The 17,959-nt window shown below is 38.1% G+C and overlaps 1 protein-coding gene across 3 annotated transcripts in view; it reads left to right on the top strand.

The window, feature by feature from the left end:
- LOC150082006 (uncharacterized) overlaps positions 1 to 17,959 on the top strand; it is a 521,135-nt gene that overhangs the window by 435,687 nt on the left and 67,489 nt on the right. For all 3 annotated transcript variants that reach the window (XM_090379053.1, XM_090379052.1, XM_090379054.1), the window contains exon 13: positions 6,580 to 6,684. In XM_090379053.1, coding sequence (XP_090235179.1) covers positions 6,580 to 6,684 — 105 coding nt within the window. The remainder of the gene's footprint in view (positions 1 to 6,579; positions 6,685 to 17,959) is intronic.

Genomic DNA, 17,959 nt, shown 5'->3' with positions numbered 1-17,959 from the left:
CGATAGATACCTACCCACCCACCGAAGAAGGGCCAAATAACCCTGAAACGGTGCCGTCTGGGTAGTGGTATCCACTGAGAATAAGTAACATTAGTCTTCTGCTTTAGGTGAAGCGTTACTTATTCGAAGTAGTGCAATATCATGGAACTCATTGTGAACATATTCACAATATGAGATATAACTTAAAACGATGCCGCATTTGCAAATATTTTGCTAATTTAGAATTGGCTGTGTATTAATGATGCATTTGCACTTAACTTATACATAGTCTAGACTTTCTTGCAGCCTGAGGCATTAGCCCTAAACACATTACAGGCTTTGAATGGCTTAAGCAAACTTAGTGCTGAGGAAATTCTTTCTCCTCAGGCTATGGACACGATGTATAAATTAAAATTGTGAAAGGATGGTTGAAGAATAGATGTGCAGAATAGTTTGTCTTCAGCCAATGGATGGTTAATTGTTGGATCAATATTCCATTCATTGTTGTGGAAGTGGATAGTTTGAATATATTCAAAATAAAACTAGACAAACATATTTTAGGGGATGAATATGTGAAATGGTATGTTTTTTGTTTTTTTTTGGCTTATGTTATATAAGCTTGCTTTCTTGAATAATTTGTCACTACTACTGATACTAATATCTGATTAGGTTTGCTTCACACAGCTTTAAAATGAAATGCGAAATTTCACATTAAGTATTCTTTAGAAGGCTTTAACAGTTCTGACTTCTGACTGCTAATTAAATGACACACACATTTCTTTATAAGATTGTGAAACAAGATTTCAGTTGGTTGCTTAGAAACATTATAAACTATTTAACAATTTTATTGTTAAATTAGTTTTAACAATTAATTGGCAGCATTTTGGCACTTTTTCAATTAAAAGGAATCTCTGCCAGGTTAATAATAATAGCATTTGTCTTGTGCATTATCTGGTGTATATCAGGGTGGTTTTATAATTTTATTTGTAATTTAGCTATGCTTTCTTTAATAGGGTATTGATTATTGCTAACAGCAAAATTGAAACTATACTGAACTCTGTAGAAGAAAATGTTTTTGATGATAGATTAATGACGGAAGACGTCTGAAGGGTGTGAGGTTTATGTGTAAGCATGTTCCATTTCCTAGAGTGTTTACCGATTACTATATGTTGTGTGGCATTAATATGCATATAAAACTATGAACTATGGCTTTTAACATATAGAACTATGTTAAAACTATGAACTCAGACCATGCTTCAATTGGCATTTTCATTTTGAGATAGAACCTTTTGAGGGGAAGAAAGGCACTCTTACCAAGAAAGGTTTATGTTCTGCAAATTGCAGCACCAGGAGAGAGTAGGCACCTGCGAGGTTTGTTTGTTTGTTATTTGATTTTTAGGAGCATTAGCAACTAAGGCCATATTGCTCCGGGATATGCGGTGGTCATTCCCTGACCTTTCCGCATCCTCCATATTTGGTGGTGATGGGCTTGAACCCTGGTCTAATCAAGAAGCGTGTGCTACGCACTGTTGCTCCTTCCCACCTGGCTACGGAGGTGCCTCACCTGCGAGGTGATCTGATTGAGGTGTATAAGGCCTTGAATGGGTTGAGCAAGTTGAATGCTGATGGGATTCTTCCTCTTGCTCAGATTAAGAACCTGAGGGGGGGCATAGATTCAAATTGAGGAAAGACAGCTGTAGAATGGATGTGCAGATGTTTGCCCTTAGCCAGTGGGTGATTGATTGGTGGAACAGACTTCCATCTTTTGTTGTGGAAGTTGATAGCTAATGTAATGTATTTGTTGTAAAAATCTGTGTTTATCACAGAATCTATTCCATAGTTCATGTCTAATGATTGCAAGTGAAGTTTTGTGTATAATGTATGGATATTTTTTTAAAGTGTCTCTTGTACAAGATCGAGCAAAATTTGGAATCACGTTGTTAGCAAGACATTTTTTTAAGGAACGCAATGTGTAATTTGCTGAAGAAATATTTTTTAAAAATTCTAGTATATTTGTGTTGCTTATTAGTCGTGTCAGCATCCATCTGGGAAAACAGAGTGAAAATAGAAAGTGATGCAGCATGGCTGAGGTATGCTAATTATTATTAAAATATTGGTCTAATATTACAATAAGAATTTATAGTAGATCTTAAAGTACCGTTTGTTAATTGCTCAAAACAATATTCTAGCAAAAGCTTATTTTTCCAGTACCTACCTCATTTATCCATGTTAATTACATTGAAGTTTTTTGAAGGTGAAGACATTAAATCATCAGTCAACTGACGATGAATGTTTTTGAAAATCTGTCGTTTAGATTCTTGGCTTTTTTACGTTCCAACGTTTAAGATTTTAGTTTCTGTTTATATAGTAATTTTATATATGACAACCAGGGGAATGGAGGTAAATGTCTTCCTCCGGGCTTAATATTAATTAAATTACTAATGCACCTTAATCTTTCTACTTTTAATTTATTCTCTTTAATGTCTTCACCTTCAAAAACTTCAATGTAATTAACACAGATAAATGAGGTAAGTACCGAGTACTGGAAAAATAAGCTTTTACTAGAATATTGTTTATATTAAAATATATAAGAACAACAAGATTCAATTTGTTTCATGTTATAAATAATCAAATTAATTGAAGAGATTAACCTCAGTATTTTCTTATGAAACCCTTCAATTCTGATTCTCACTATATTACTTAAATTAAAATTATATAAATTACTCAAACAAATTTTTTCAGCACCCGAAATAATTGAAGGCCCCAACTGCAACATTCGGAACTATAATAAATCATCCTGAATCCAAATGAGTGCAAAAGGAAGACACTAGTGTGATAAAATAAATTATACAAAACAAATAGAAATACAAATAAAATACTATCCTTAAAGCTGATGAAGCTTTTTCGACTGGAGTGTCATGTTCACAGGTAGCATCGAAGAATAATGTACGCAGTATATAAAAGAAGAGATTAACTACTTCCCTGGTGCATGCATATAAACAACCAGAAGTGTGAAATGAGAAAGGGATGACGAACATCAGTCGAGTTTTCGTGGTTTCATTTCGAGGGTTTCGCCTACAGTAATTTTGTATAATTATGTTGAATGTTGAGGATTTTGGCTTCATTAAGAAGAAAGGTGTGCCCTTCAGTAATTGCATGATATACTAATTCGAATGCTGCTTCACCCTCTCTTCTAAAGTACAGCATGTCGAGTCCTAATATGAAGAATCACAATCCCTACATGAAATGTTATAGACTAGATTGTTTGCTTGTAGTGAATTATAGCCAGAACATTTGTCTTTTCTCATAGGTTTAAAAGCAATCTTATATTCTGTGTTTATAAAAAGTTTCTTTAACTGGACATACCACTTCCATACATAGAATAGTGGTTTCTTTAATTGGACTAGATAATTGAGAGCTATTAAGTGCTCGATAATTCCTATATTCTGTTATATTATAAATCAACAGGGATTACCTTTATTTTTGATATAGGAAGCTTCTTTTCCAACTCTGCTAGTACAACTTTTTTAAGTTTTTTATGTTATATGTTAGGAGTTCTCGGATTGGACATACCACTTCCATACATAGGACAGTGGTATAGCCAGTAGTGATATTCAAATTATTTAACAACCGGTACTCTAAGATAAAATTATGTATAGGGAATGCAGGTAATCAAAAATAAGAAAAACAAACTGTAATGGCAGGAGAAGCAATATTTGCTCTGAATATACTTGCAGAAAGAGAAATTGAACACCAGAAAACCTACTTGACTGCTTCATTGACTTTAACAAAGCATTCGATTGCTTGAAATATGATATCCTCTTCCAGCTCTTGAACAATCTAAACATCAATTCCAAGGAATTAAAGATACTACGGTTACTATACCTTGAGCAAGAAGCGGCAATTGCTGTAGAGGGAAAAAACACAAGACTGGGTATAAATCCAGAAAGGAGTGAGGCAATGATGTGTGTTGTCTCCTGTATTGTATACACAGGAGACAACACAGTTATCAGTAACCTGCGATACTGTCCTCATTGCAACCTCAGAAGAAAAGCAACAAACACTCCTCAACATAGCGGTAACAGCCAGTGAGCAAATAGGCTTAACAATTAATGCCAAAGATCAAAACTTTGGTCATAAGCAAACACCTTGCCTGGAACCAAAATACGCTGTGGCAACTCTCCCATTGAACAAGTGAGTAGCTTTAAATATCTAGGGAAGGTCTTTACAAATAATAATGACCAAGACACAGAAATTAGAAGCAGAATTGCTATTACCAAAGAGGTATTTAAGAATCTTAAGAACTTCCTCTGTGACACGAAAGTGGATTTCCAGAAAAGATATAGAATGGCCAAATGCTACACATGGAGCACCCTCCTATATGGGTGTGAGACCTGGGTCATGCGGAAATCAGGAAACTGGAAGCCTTCAAGATGTTGGATGCTCAGAAGAATGCCGTGGACAGATCGGGTCACCAATGACCCGATCTGTCAAGGTAAGGGCAAGAACCACAAGGGCACTACTAACTACAATTGCAAAGAGAAAGACTGTCTACCTTGGGCATATTGAGACTAATCCTGCAATGGAAGATTAAGATTAAAGGCAAACGAGCAAAAGGAAGAAAAAGAAAAAAGTCGCTTGATAGCACCAAAGAATGGACAGGGGGTCTTACGACACAAGAACTATTTCACAAAGCAAGAGACAGAATTGGCTGGAAAATGTTGGCTTACAACGTTCAAATTGAATATGGAACCTGAAGAAGAAGATGCATGTGCTGATGAAGTGGTCGCCTGATTGGTCCCTTCAAACTTAAGTTCTGGACAGCAAATAGATCTGTCCTGCATGCATCCTTAAATCTGTACTCAGATTTAAGGATGCATGCAGGTTTGAATCGCCCTCTGAAAATATGCTATTTGGTGAAAATTAATTTTCACACCCCTGCTCTCATGCTGATGGGACATCGTTTAGGGGCACCATTTCATCAGCTATTTTGACATTGTCGCCATATTGACACCCAAGCTAGCCTTGGGTGTCGAAATAGCTTGGCACAGAACTGATGTGAGCTGTCAGTGGTGCCCTTCTGATACTGGTGCCCTTGGCACCTGCCCCAATGCCAAGGCGTTCCTACACAATTGCATGCAAATATGAAGTTCTCTGTGTAGCGTAGACAAACAGTAAGGAAACTCCATAGTGCCCTATTGATGATTTATCAACATGTTTGTTGGGATAGAGTGGTTGCAGTCCCACTGTATAATGCAATTGTGAGATCACACTTGTAATACTGTGTCCAAGTATGGGACCACTTATAGAAAAAGATGTAAAGAATCCTGAAAAGATCCCAAGACAGACCATACCTGGTAAGGTTAGCAAAAGGGCACCCTTAAGGGAGGGAGGGAGGGAGGGAGAGAGAGAGAGAGAGAGAGAGAGAGAGAGAGAGAGAGAGAGAGAGAGAGAGAGAGAGAGAGAGATAAAATGAATGAAGGTGAAATTGTTCCAGTTACAAACATTACTAAAACAAGGGGTCATTCACTGAAATTATGAGGGTAGAGATATAGACTGTTCTATTAGCTAGGTTTTTTTAAGTTTTAGTTTTAGGTATAGTAGGTTTCTAGTTTTAGGTTTAGTAAGTTTTTAATTACCAGAATAAGTTATTTTCATGGGTAAGTAAGGCTGACAGCTTTAGAATATTCAAAGGTCAATGGCTAGATTGGTGCCTAAATGAGGAGGGAAATACATAGAGAGTGTTTTTGTTTTGGCCCCCTGGATTTGCTTCAGCTTTTATCCGTAGCAAAGCCTGGGGCTTGCATGCATAATAAAACTAATATCCTAATATCCCATTTTTTCTATAGGTATCTTTTTTTTTTAATCTCCATACATCACTCTTTTGGATAACTTAAAACTAGTTATCCAAAAGCAAAATAAATTAAAAACTTATGAAATCGCACTGAATTTCATTACTTTCTAATTTAATCTTGCCATTCACATCTGTGTTATGACAAATAGACTTTCTCTAAAAAAAATGGAACATTGAGATCAAGTGATATCTCAAATGCATGCATCCATCCATATGCTCTAACCTGATCCTAGTGGTGGGACTTAAATTTTGAACAAAAGAGTAATATTTCAGTGAAAGATGCTGAAGATTTCATCAGTGACTGCCCACTTAATTTTGAAGTGGAAGGGGCTAATCAGTTAGGTAACTGTGTGCCAGATCTGATGACACGTCAAACACTTTTCAGGGCATTTATTGATAACAGTTCTCTGTACACAAAGTATCAAATGAAAGTTTACTCTTTCACAGATGCTGAAAGTCTTGCCAAGATTCGTATGAGTCAGTTTTGTATGGAAAATAGTTTTGTAATCATGGGCTCTAGAACCACGCAGGACTGCTCATGGATTAATTTAAGACCAAATGAGAAGTGAATAACTTCATTTTGAAATCTTTGATATAAGGATGTAAATACCTGTAAAGCTAATTTGGTATCCCTGCAGCTTTTTTTCTGTTCACCTTCCTCTTCCAGAATTTTCATTACCCATTTAAAAAGACTAGAACTTGATTAAAAAAAAAAAAAAAAAAAACCTTCCATATTTTTATTCTAGCCACTCACATTAGCTCAGATAGAAGAAGTATCCTGCATTCAAGTAACAAAAGAAGATGAACTGTCTTATGCTGTGGAACTATTTCTGAAAGATCCAGACAAAGAGGTGAGATTGCTAATAGTATTTTTTTCATAATAATTATTATTTTCATTCCATCATTATTTACAAATGTACAGCGACTATTGCATGATACTACAGGTAGTTGTCGACTTACAACCATGTTAGGTTCCAACCGACCGGTCATAAAACGATCTGGACATAAGTCGGACCAGTTTAGGTAAATCAGACACTGTGTACAACACAATTGGTTTACTGTTTACAAAAATAAAAAATATTATTAAAAAGATATCAAATACTGTATAAAACCTAAAAAAAATATTTTATCTTAATGAACTAAACGAAACATATGTAGAAAATAAATAAGAAATATTTTACTGACCACTCTTGCTTGGCTGCAGGTCATCAGTGCCGCCACTTGATGTAGTGGGAGTTGTTTTTCTCATAAACATGTTGATTTTTGTCTGAATTGTTTGTTTCCTTTTCTGCTCGTAAATTTCACAGTGTGGCCGAAAAGCATCTTGTACCATTCGTTCAATCCCTGCAAATTGTTCGATGTTTGGGTCCATTTCCTCAAATTGTGTAAGAAGTTTATTTAGTAGAGAAAAACCTTCAGATAACCCTCTAGTGGTGAATTTTCTTTCTAGTTCTTCCTCATATTCATTTTTCTCTTCTTCCATCCTTTCTTCTTCTTCTAAAGTGAAGTTCTTCATTCGTAAGTTCTCCAGATCCTTGTTCTAGCAGCTCCTCAACATCTTCCACTTCAATCTCTAAAGAAAGTCCATTTGCTAGTGTTACAATATTTTCCATAACCATTTCAAGTTCATGTTCACTATCAAATTCATCAATAGTATTAACAAAACGCTGGACAGTTTTTCCAGATTCCATTCATGCATTTCTTTGTCGCAGCCTCCCAAGTGGCCGCAATATTTTTGATGCATTTATAAATATCGTACTGTTTCCAAAACTCTCGGAAAGATAGTTCTGGGTCGGCATCTGTTGCGGCTATAGCTTGGGCAAAAGTGGTTCGAAGATAGTGCGCCTTAAATGTGGCAATCGCTCCTTGGTCCATAGGCTGGAAGAGTGGAGTTGTATTTGACGGCAAATAAACATCTATCTGGATGGAGGTGGATGGCCAGGTGCATTATCTAAGATTAATACAATTTTGAAGGGAATTTCTTTCTCGAAGCAATATTCACGAACTTGAGGTACAAAACAATTTAGAAACCAGTCTTCAAACAATGCTTGAGTCATCCATTCTTTTCGGTTTGAACGGAAGTATACAGGCAGAGTGTGCTTGTTTACATTCTTGAATGCATGGGGATTTTCAGGATGATAAATTAAAAAAAGGCTTCAGTTTAAAACCTGCGATGTTCCCGCCAAGGAGCAAAGTCAGCCTATCTTTAAGTGCCTTAAAACTAGGCATGCTTTTGGCTTCTTGGTGAATGTAAGTGCATTTCTGGCATCCTTTTCCACAACAATTCAGTCTCATCCACGTTGAAAAGCTGCTCTGGTTGATACCTTCCTTCCGTAATTATTTCATCCAGACTTTTAACAAACTCTTGAGCTCCTTCCACATCCGCACTTGCTGATTCTCCAGTGACTCGAACCCTATGAAGGTTGAATCTACTTCTGAATCTTTTGAACCATCCTGTACTTGCTATAAATGTCTGAGTGTAATCTTTTCCGGCACGTTTCTTCAGCGTCTGAAAGAGACTTCTAGCCTTCGACTGCACTGTAAGAAGGCTTAAGGGTGTTTGCTTCCGTATCTGATCTTCCATCCAAAGAAACAATTTTTCCATTTCATGGATGGGCCCTATAAGTTGTTTCGTTATCAATGTTGCTCGCATGGGTGCCAAACCTTTAACTTCACGAATCCTTTCTTTGTCTTTCAAAATCGTCGACACTGTAGAATGAGAAAACTTAAAATCACGTGTGATCGCGTTTACCTTCTTCATGCTGCTTGATCACTTTCAATTTTGCGTCTAAATAATTGGCCTTTCTTTCTTTCTTGACAGGTCTAGGAGTAGACAAAGGCACTTTCCTCTTGGTTGACATGTTTAGGGGTTTTAAAAAAATGCTAATTTTAACACAAATATAACTGAACCAAAAATAGTGAATGTAATATGTATGCAAACAGAGATCGAGATGCATGAATCACGACATACATACATCAGTAAGATGTTTTGTTCAACTGTGATGGCAAAGCTGACTAAACGGATTAAGACTAGCTTATTTGCACCAAACACACATTACTGGGCAGTGGACTGACGCTACATGCTGTTGTTTGGTTTTTAGGAGCATTAGCAACTAAGGCCATATTGCTCCGGGGATATGCGGTTGTCATTCCCTGACCTTTCCACATCCTCTGTATTTGGTGGTCACAGGCTCGAACCCCGGTCTAATCAAGAAGCATGTGCAACGCACTGCTGCTCCTGCTCACCTGGCTACGGAGGCGCCGACGCTACACACACAACTGTTCCCATTAGGCTTTGGGGCTATGGGGACCACAAGGATAGGGCGTGTGAGTGTAATAGAAAAATCTAAGAGCATTGCATTAATTAAGAGAGGGGGTTGAATTGCATATAGCATTCTTCCTAGCAACAATCTTGTATGTATGCTCAGTTCAGACTGAAACGCGGTGCGAGATGCAGTCGTAAGTCGATCAGTCGTAAAGCGCATAGGTCGTAAGTTGACGACTACTTGTATATTATATATATATGAAATATGACTAAAAAGTAAGGACACTAAATTTTGAGACTAGCTTGTGGAAGCAGAGGAGCATAAATTGATACAGGAACATGTTGATGTGCTTTGACTTGTAGCATCAGTACCTTCTAGGTCAGCCAGGTCAGTCTTGTGCTAGCATTCACAATGAGTAGAAATGCATGTTTTTTGTATCTACCCTAAAGCGGCTGACCGTTTAGAGCAAAGAATTAATATTGTGAAGTTAAACAACTCTGCAAATGAGACACTTGACATATTAAAAGACGCTTATGGGAATGAAATTTAAATATGTCAAGAGCAAGATTTTTTGTTTGGCACTAAAGGTTAGCAGGTAGGAAGATGCAGAATTCATACCTGAGGTAATTCTGCATAAACCAACTTCTGATGCTTTTGAGAGATTCTTCATAATGCAAATTAAGTGAATTGTGGCTGGAGAGTGGCTTCTTCGTGAGGATAATTCAGCAGCAGAATTATCCTCATAACCGTGCACTTTCTGTGAAGTAATTTCAGGCTGAAAATGAGATTACCCAGTTTTGAGTAATAGCAGGCATTTGTACGGTGTTCGTAGGCCGACCACTAGTTAGTACACTTGACTGAACCTATTGGTAACTCTTTAGGAGGCTTCCAGATCAGCTATTATGTAATCTTGCTACCTCTACTCTGCCAGATAGCGACTGGAGGTAGTCTGAGTAGTGTGAATGTGGGGGGCATCAAGGATCTGGGTATATTCTTACCATGTGTATGCCATATTCAAAAATTTCATTACTTCATACAGCTTGTCCCCCCCCCCCCCATTTTTTCTTACTATTGAATACACCATGAATTGTCAAACTAATGGAGCAAAATTATCTGCAAAAAGATGTAAACCTCCCAAACACTCCCTAGTTCATTTCACAAATATACATGATCTCAATTTTAATCTCAAAGATGTCCATTTCCACTTGCAGTCTGCCAAACCCCATGTACTTTTTCTGACAGAATCTTAGTTATTGGTTGATTCTACTACTAAGGCGCCTCCGTAGCCAGGTGGGTAGGAGTAGCAGTGCGTTGCACACGCTTGTTGATTAGACCGGGGTTCGAGCCCGTGAGCACCAAATACAGAGGGTGCGGAAAGGTCAGGGAATGACCACCGCATATCCCAGGAGCAATATGACCTTAGTTGCTAATGCTCCTAAAAACCAAATAACAAACAAACAAACGATTCAACTACTGCTCATCTCAGTTGCCCAAGTTATTCACTGTATATTCCTTTCGCCTCAAAGGTGGGACTTGTGCCTATGTCTGTTCCGATATTCCTTATCAGAGACTTGGTAATTTGGAACCTCCTCTGGCTTAAAATCTCTCTACCTCGTTGTGTCCAATTCATCTGTCTCTGCCGTTCTGCTAATTACTTGGAGCTCTTTGACTTCCTCTTTTTGCAACTTGACTTTCTCCAGTTCAACTTTCCTAACAATGAGGTAATTATCCTTGGCGATTTTCATGTTCACAGCTCCAGTTAGCTTCTGTTTTCTATTCACACTGACCCAGCTGATCAAGACGCTGAGGCTTTTGCAATTACTAATGACCTTGCACAGATTGTTTATTTACCTACAAGAATACCAGACAATCCTAACCATACCACCAACACGCTTGATCTATTTCTCACAGACAACTAGGGCTTACAATACCGATCAAAATCTTAATACTGGTATGTCGGTATTTTTAATTTATGAAACCGAGATACCGGTATTCCAAAAACAAACGTTTTTCTCAATAAATTTTGATGACAGTTAGGTGCAATAAAGTAAGGAAAAAGACAAGTACTGTAATTACTTGAATTCATGTTTCAAATAAACTTTTATTGCAATAATAAATATTCTAAAAAAATCATTAAAAATACAGTTATTCTAAAAACAAAAAAAATACATATTGTTACTGCGAAATTTAGTTATGTTTAAGCATCCACACTACCTGCCTGAATGAAGTGAGCTCTTAAGAAACATAAGCAATCAATAGTATGATCGTTTAAAATGGATCTAATTTTGGTACATACAGTATTTGATTAGCAGCAGAAAATGCCCTTTCGAATTCTATTCTGGTACTATTGTACTGAGATAATCGTAGACGATCTCAGTCCATATTTTCTAGGCTTTGAACTTTTTTAGCAAAAATAGTTAAGCATTTCATTAATTTCCAACTCAAGTTCATCTTTTAAAATCTCATTGGAGTCGGACAATTTCTTATTTTGGAAATAATTTGCAGAACACTGATGTTCTGTTCCATGTTGGTCTTCCATGTTTGAATTATGTTCATCATTTTCTAAAGGTATCTTTACTGAGTCTGAGAGAGAGCAAAGAGTGGGGATAAGGAATAAAGAAGAGAGCAAAGAGTGCAGGTAAGGAATTCTTCACATATATAAATGCAAAGAACAAAAGGACAAATCAGATTGGACCCTTATGTAATGGATGTGGGATAGTATTAGATAACATAGCTGAAGTTGCAGATGAACTGAACAGTTACTTTGTATCGATATTTACATTAAAAAAAAACCCTTTGTGTCAATGAGATATTATGGAAGTGAAATTTAAAAAATTTTGTCGAACATTTGCTAGTAGAGATAACAATGTCATAATCACACAGAGGTGATTTTATAACCTTTATGTGATTAAATTATAAACAAATATTTTTTTTAAATTAGTACTGAAAAACCGATATTTTTTGTATCAATACTATTTATCTATTAGCAGCAATCAATAGCAACAATTAATACCAGAAAAAAATGCCTGGTATCCCGGTATTCAGGATCCTGGTATTGTAAGCCCTACAAACAACCCTTCTGAGTACACAGTCGAAGTGAGTGGTCCTTTAGGTACCTCAGATCAGTACTTGGTGATTGTCTCTTCTCCAATGGAGCCTTTACTCATTGCTATTCCTAACCTTGTATTGTTTGGCATTAGAAGAATGCAAAATGGGATGACCTGCGAGGTTTCTTTTCTTCCTTTCCTTGGTCGGATTACTATTTCAAAACTTCTGATGTCAACATTTGCTCAGATCGTGTCAGCAAAATTATTCTTTTAGCAATGGAATCCTTTATTCCACGCTCCACTTAAAAATCTTGTCCTTTATCTAAACCTCGGTTTCCAATAAATGTGCTAAGGCTGTTCAAGAGAAGAACATTGCATATTGTAATTGGCTTGTTTCCAATTCTTCAGTTTCATTTTCTGCCAACACCAAAGCTCTCAACAATTGTAAAGCAGTTATTAATCAGTCCAAACTAGATTTTGAACAGGAACAGAAAAGAATAGAAAACTTACTTCTAGCCCTAATGGTAGCCAAGCATTCTGGTCTCTTGCCAAAGCTATTGGCCGCAACTTTTGCCCATCTCTGCTTCCGCCTCTTTCAAAACCAGATGGTTCTGTTGTCACTTCAGCCAAGGATAAAGCTGACCTGCTAGCATCCCATTTTCTTCCAACTTGTGTATTAATGATCTTGGTAAAACCCCTCCCACCATTCCCAACACGCCCCATTCAATGCCTCCTGTGGTCTTCCGTCAAAAGGATGTCAGAAGGATTTTGATGAATCTTGATGCCAAGAAAGCTCCAGGTCCCGATGGTATTTCTTTACTTGTTCCCAAAACCTGCGCTCCTGAACTTACTCCTGTTTTTTGCCACCTTTTTTCACTTTCTTATTCCAAAGGTGTTTTTCCTTCTGCTTGGAAATTTGCTCATATCCAGCCAGTTCTAAAAAGGGTGACAAATCCCTCCCATCCAATTATCGTCCCATTGCAATTACTTCTACTCTTTCTAAAGTAATGGAGAAATCAACTAACTGCCATTGACTTCTCATGGAAAAAGGGTTGCCATTGCCGTAGAGAGGTTGGACTTCTACCTGTTGGTCCGCGGAAGGTATTTGATTTCCCTTCTACCACCCAATGGGAGGCATTCCCCGATCCTCCACCTGGGGACGTGCCCTCTTGGGGTTACAGGCTCCCCTGGCTATAACTTGCCAAGAGCTTAAGACAGCGATCAGGAACATTGATGCAAGAAAATCTCCAGGCAGTGATCTAATTTTTGGGGAGATGGTCAAGCACTTTGGAGAAACCGCTACAAAATGCTTACTGGAAATAATAAACATAACTTGGCAAAAGGGAAAACTCCCCAAGGCATGGAAAACCTCAATCATTGTCCCCTTACTTAAGCCGGGGAAATCGCCCACCGAGTGTAAACATTACAGACCCATTGCACTCACTAGTATTCTCTGCAAAATCACGGAACGTATAATACATTCTAGAATTATGAATGAACTCACAAAAACGAAAATATTAAATTTCTACCAAACAGCTTATAAGAAACAACATGCCACAGAAGATCAACTCTTTTATCTATGTCAGTCAATCATAGACGGCTTGCAAGAAAACCCTTCAAAAAAGACTATTGCTGTCTTCCTCGACATGACATCGGCCTTTGACACAGTCTGGAGAAAGAAATTAATTGAAATAGCATACAAACATGGTATAAAGGGTAACGCCCTAATATGGATTGTAGACTTTCTAAGAGACAGAAAGATCAGAGTAAGATATAATGGGGCCTACTCCAGGGACAGAAGAACATGGCAGGGAGTCCCGCAAGGCTCTGTTCTCAGTCCCCTGCTCTTCCTGCTATACACTAATAACGTCCATCAACATATAGACGAAGACACCAAGATTGCATGCTATGCAGATGACATAGCAATATGGCATACCAGCAGAGACATGGCAAAATCAGAAATATCCATAAACAGATCACTAAAAGGAATTGTGGACTGGGCAAGAGAACTGAAATTACAGGTAAATCCCCATAAAACTAACCACACAGTTTTTACCACAGACAGAAGCCGCAGAAAGAACTTTAACCCAGCTATCGCTATAGACGGCGTGCCCACTTCAAAAATGGATAACCCAAAATATCTGGGTATAACCCTCGACACAGAACTACGTTTCACCAAACACATTGAAAATAGCTCCAACAGAGCACTGAAGAAGTTAAACATCCTAAAAAGCTTATGTGGTACGACCTGGGGAGCAAATCCGAAAACACTTAAAACAACTTATACCTCACTTATCAGGGCTAATTTGGAATATGCAGCACCAATATGGGCGCATGCTTCTGAGTCTGCACTTGGAAAACTGGACAGGATCCAAGCAAGAGCAGCCAAAATAATCATCGGGGCTGTTTCGTCTACAAACAACACCAAAGCAGAGCGGGAATGCGGCCTTCAGACACTAAATCAAAGAAGAAGATATCACACAATTAAATTCACTAATAAGGCTAACAGCAGAGACATTGATCATATCTCCTGTAGGAACTTTATAAATTGGAACTGCAGGTCAAGACTCAAAAGGTCATCTACCATGAAATACGATAAGGAAATCAGAGAAAGTCTTGATCTTGAACTCACAAAATATGACATACTTCAAGAGCCTACCTTACCATCTTGCATCCCCCAAAATACCACAATAAACTTGGATCTCGTGGAACACTGCACAAAAAAAGAAATCGAGACCATTGTCAAAGCTATAGGAATCAAAACAATTGAGACTTATTCGAGGCGTGACTTAGTACAGATGTATACCGATGGATCCTCAGACGAGACGATCCTCAAGGGCGGAGCAGGCATACACACCACCCTGAAAAATACTACAAAAATGCAACAAAGCATAGGTGCAGGCAGCATCGCCTCTAACTTTACATGTGAGCTAAGGGCAATCTTTGAGGCCCTAAATAGTTATATTTCACTAAGAGACATAGACAGAGCCAGAGGGCTTGTAATCTTCTGCGACTCAAGAGCGGCCCTGCTGGCAATAAAACATGGATGCACAGGACTCACACAGGACATTCACCGACATTTGGAGACAGTTCATCAATTGGGAAAGAGCTGCACACTACAGTGGATGCCTGCGCATGTGGGTATAGAAGGAAATGAGGTGGCCGATAAACTGGCAAAAGAGGCAAGAAACTTAAATCACAACACCTCAAAAACCATAACTCTAGATGATGCTAACGCCATCGCCAGACACAGACTCAGACAGAAACATATAGAAACTGATCACCAAATCTGCGAGATTAATGCAAATAGGAACATCACTAAGACCATTGCCAGACTGAGAACTCGACACATGGCAGGTATGAAAATTAGTGCGGATGGTACCAGAACTTATAAACTTTGCAGAAACTGTCCGAAAGAACAGCTTACTCCGGAACACATCTTCAGCTGTCCTGCAATTCAGGCGACTTTGCAAAGCATGGACGAATCCCCTTTTCAGGGAGAACTTTATAACGAAAAGATCGTGGACTTAGCTAAAGCAGTGATATCAGCGCATGGTTCAATTTGACTTCAAATGGACACGACACCAACCAACCAGCCAACCAACCAACTAACTGCCAATTCTTAAACCATCTAGAAACCTACTGTCTGATCAACGATTGCCAGTATGGATGCCGTTAGTGTCGATCTACTGGTGATATTCTGGCTTATGTTACCCATTTATGGACAAATTCAATGGAAAAGTTCGATGAAACATAAGCAGTTGCTCTTAACATCTCCAAGGCTTTCGATCGTGTTTGGCATAAAGGTCTTCTAAATAAGCTTCCATCTTATGGTTTGCCAACTGTGTTTTTTTTTTTTTTTTTTTGTAATTGGTTATCCAGTTTTGTAAACTCCCTACTGCTCACTGAGGTTGTTGGTAGATGGCTCTCTGTCTTCTTACTTCTCCACTAATGCTGGTGTTGCCCCCCCAAGGTTCAGTTCTTTTCCTCTTGTATATTAATGACCCTGTTCAATTGACTGCAAAAAGGATTCTTCTGCTCCTATGCTTATCTTTGGTGACACTCCGATTTCTAGGCAAAACGATATATCTCTTTTGGGGATTACCCTGACTTCTAATCTCTCTTGACACAAGCACATTACAAATACTGCTTCCTCTGCATCTAAAAAACTTGGTTTTCTCTTTCGCTCTCGGCGTTACTTTTCTTCCAAACAGCTGCTCACTCTGTATCAATCGCAAATTCACCCTGCCATGGAATATTGTTCCCACATCTGGGGTGGTGCCCCCAAAACCTCTCTCAGGTTTCTTGATTCCATTCAGAAGAGGGCAGTTAGGTTAATTAATGATTCATCTCTAACAAAGCCTTTCCACTCGATGTCTCATAGACATACTGTTTCTGCTGCATGCGTTTTCTATAGATTCTTTCATGGGCACTGTTCTTCTGAATTGGCTTCTATAATTCCCGCTCTCTCTTTCAAAACAGTCTGAAAACGTGTCGCCACCAGCCAACATCCGTTTACTGTCCAACTTCAAACTCACCGAACCAACTTTTCATCTTCCTCATTTATTCATTCAAATACCGTTTTCTGGAACAACCTTCCTTCATACTGTATTTACTGAATATTACAGTCTACAGAAGTTAAAATGTAATGTCAACAAATATCTTCTTTCGTCTTCTCAACCTTCAACCCAAGCATGGTACTAAGTACTATAGTTTCTAATACCTCATGTTTTTAGGGTTTTCACAAAAAGAGAAAAAGAAAAAAAAAAGTCTTTCCCACGTGTTTTTTGTTGTCTTTGGATGTATAAATTCATGTGTTTTTATACTTAAAAAGTCAGCCTCTTTATTTTATAGTCACATCTTATTCTCTTTTTTCTTTTTTTTTTTAATAAACTGGTACCGTATTTCCCCATGTATAAGATGCACCTTTTTTTGAAAAATTTGGGGTCTAAAAACTGGGTGCATCTTATACAGTGGTTGGAGATTTTTTTTTACTTGCATTTCCCGCTGTTTCGCACTTGTTACCGATATATTAGGTTACGTTTTGCCACGTTCTGCCCAGAAATGGCTCAGAAAAGATTTTCGTACAGTGCTGAATTCAAGTTAAAAGTGATCCAGTTTGCAAAAGTGAATGGAAATTGTGCTGCTGAATGTAAGTTTGGTCCTCCTCCAACTGAGAAAACAATCCAAGACTGGCTACGGGAAGAAGAAACCCTACTGAAAACACCACGGCAGAAGAAGGCCATTAGAGGCAAGTCAGCAAAATGGCCTAATTTAGAGAGGGAATTGAAGATATAGATTGAGGAGCAAAGGGCAATTGAAATTCCTGTGTTCACAAAGATGGTTCAGCATGAGGCAAGAAGAATTGCTGATGAAAAATAAGTTACTGATTTCAACGGAGGACACAATTGGTGCTTCAGGTTCATGAAACGGAATGGACTAAGCGTGCGTACATGCACCAGACTTGCCCAAAAGATGCCTGAAAGCTATCAGCAGAAGGTCCTTGAATTTCATCGTTTTGTCATTCAATGTTGGACGACACATCAGTTTGAGTTGGGACAGATTGCAAATATGGACAAAGTCCTCCTTCAATTTGATGTCCCAAGTAACAGAACTGTTTATAAGTAGGGGGTGAAAACTGTAACTGTGAAGACAAGTGTACATGAAAAGAGCCATTATTAGTTGTTCTAGCTTGTTGTGCCGACAGAACCAAGCTGCCTCTATGTTGATTTTCAAACACAAAACAATGCCAAAAGAAGACATTCCTCGACGAGTGATTGTCCACGTTCATGACAAGGATTGGATGGATCAGG

The sequence above is a fragment of the Mastigoproctus giganteus genome, chromosome 8, assembly GCF_048544385.1.
Source record: "Mastigoproctus giganteus isolate SK-2022 chromosome 8, ASM4854438v1, whole genome shotgun sequence".
NCBI classification, from domain to species: domain Eukaryota; kingdom Metazoa; phylum Arthropoda; class Arachnida; order Uropygi; family Thelyphonidae; genus Mastigoproctus; species Mastigoproctus giganteus.
This window is presented reverse-complemented; position numbering and strand designations above follow the sequence as displayed.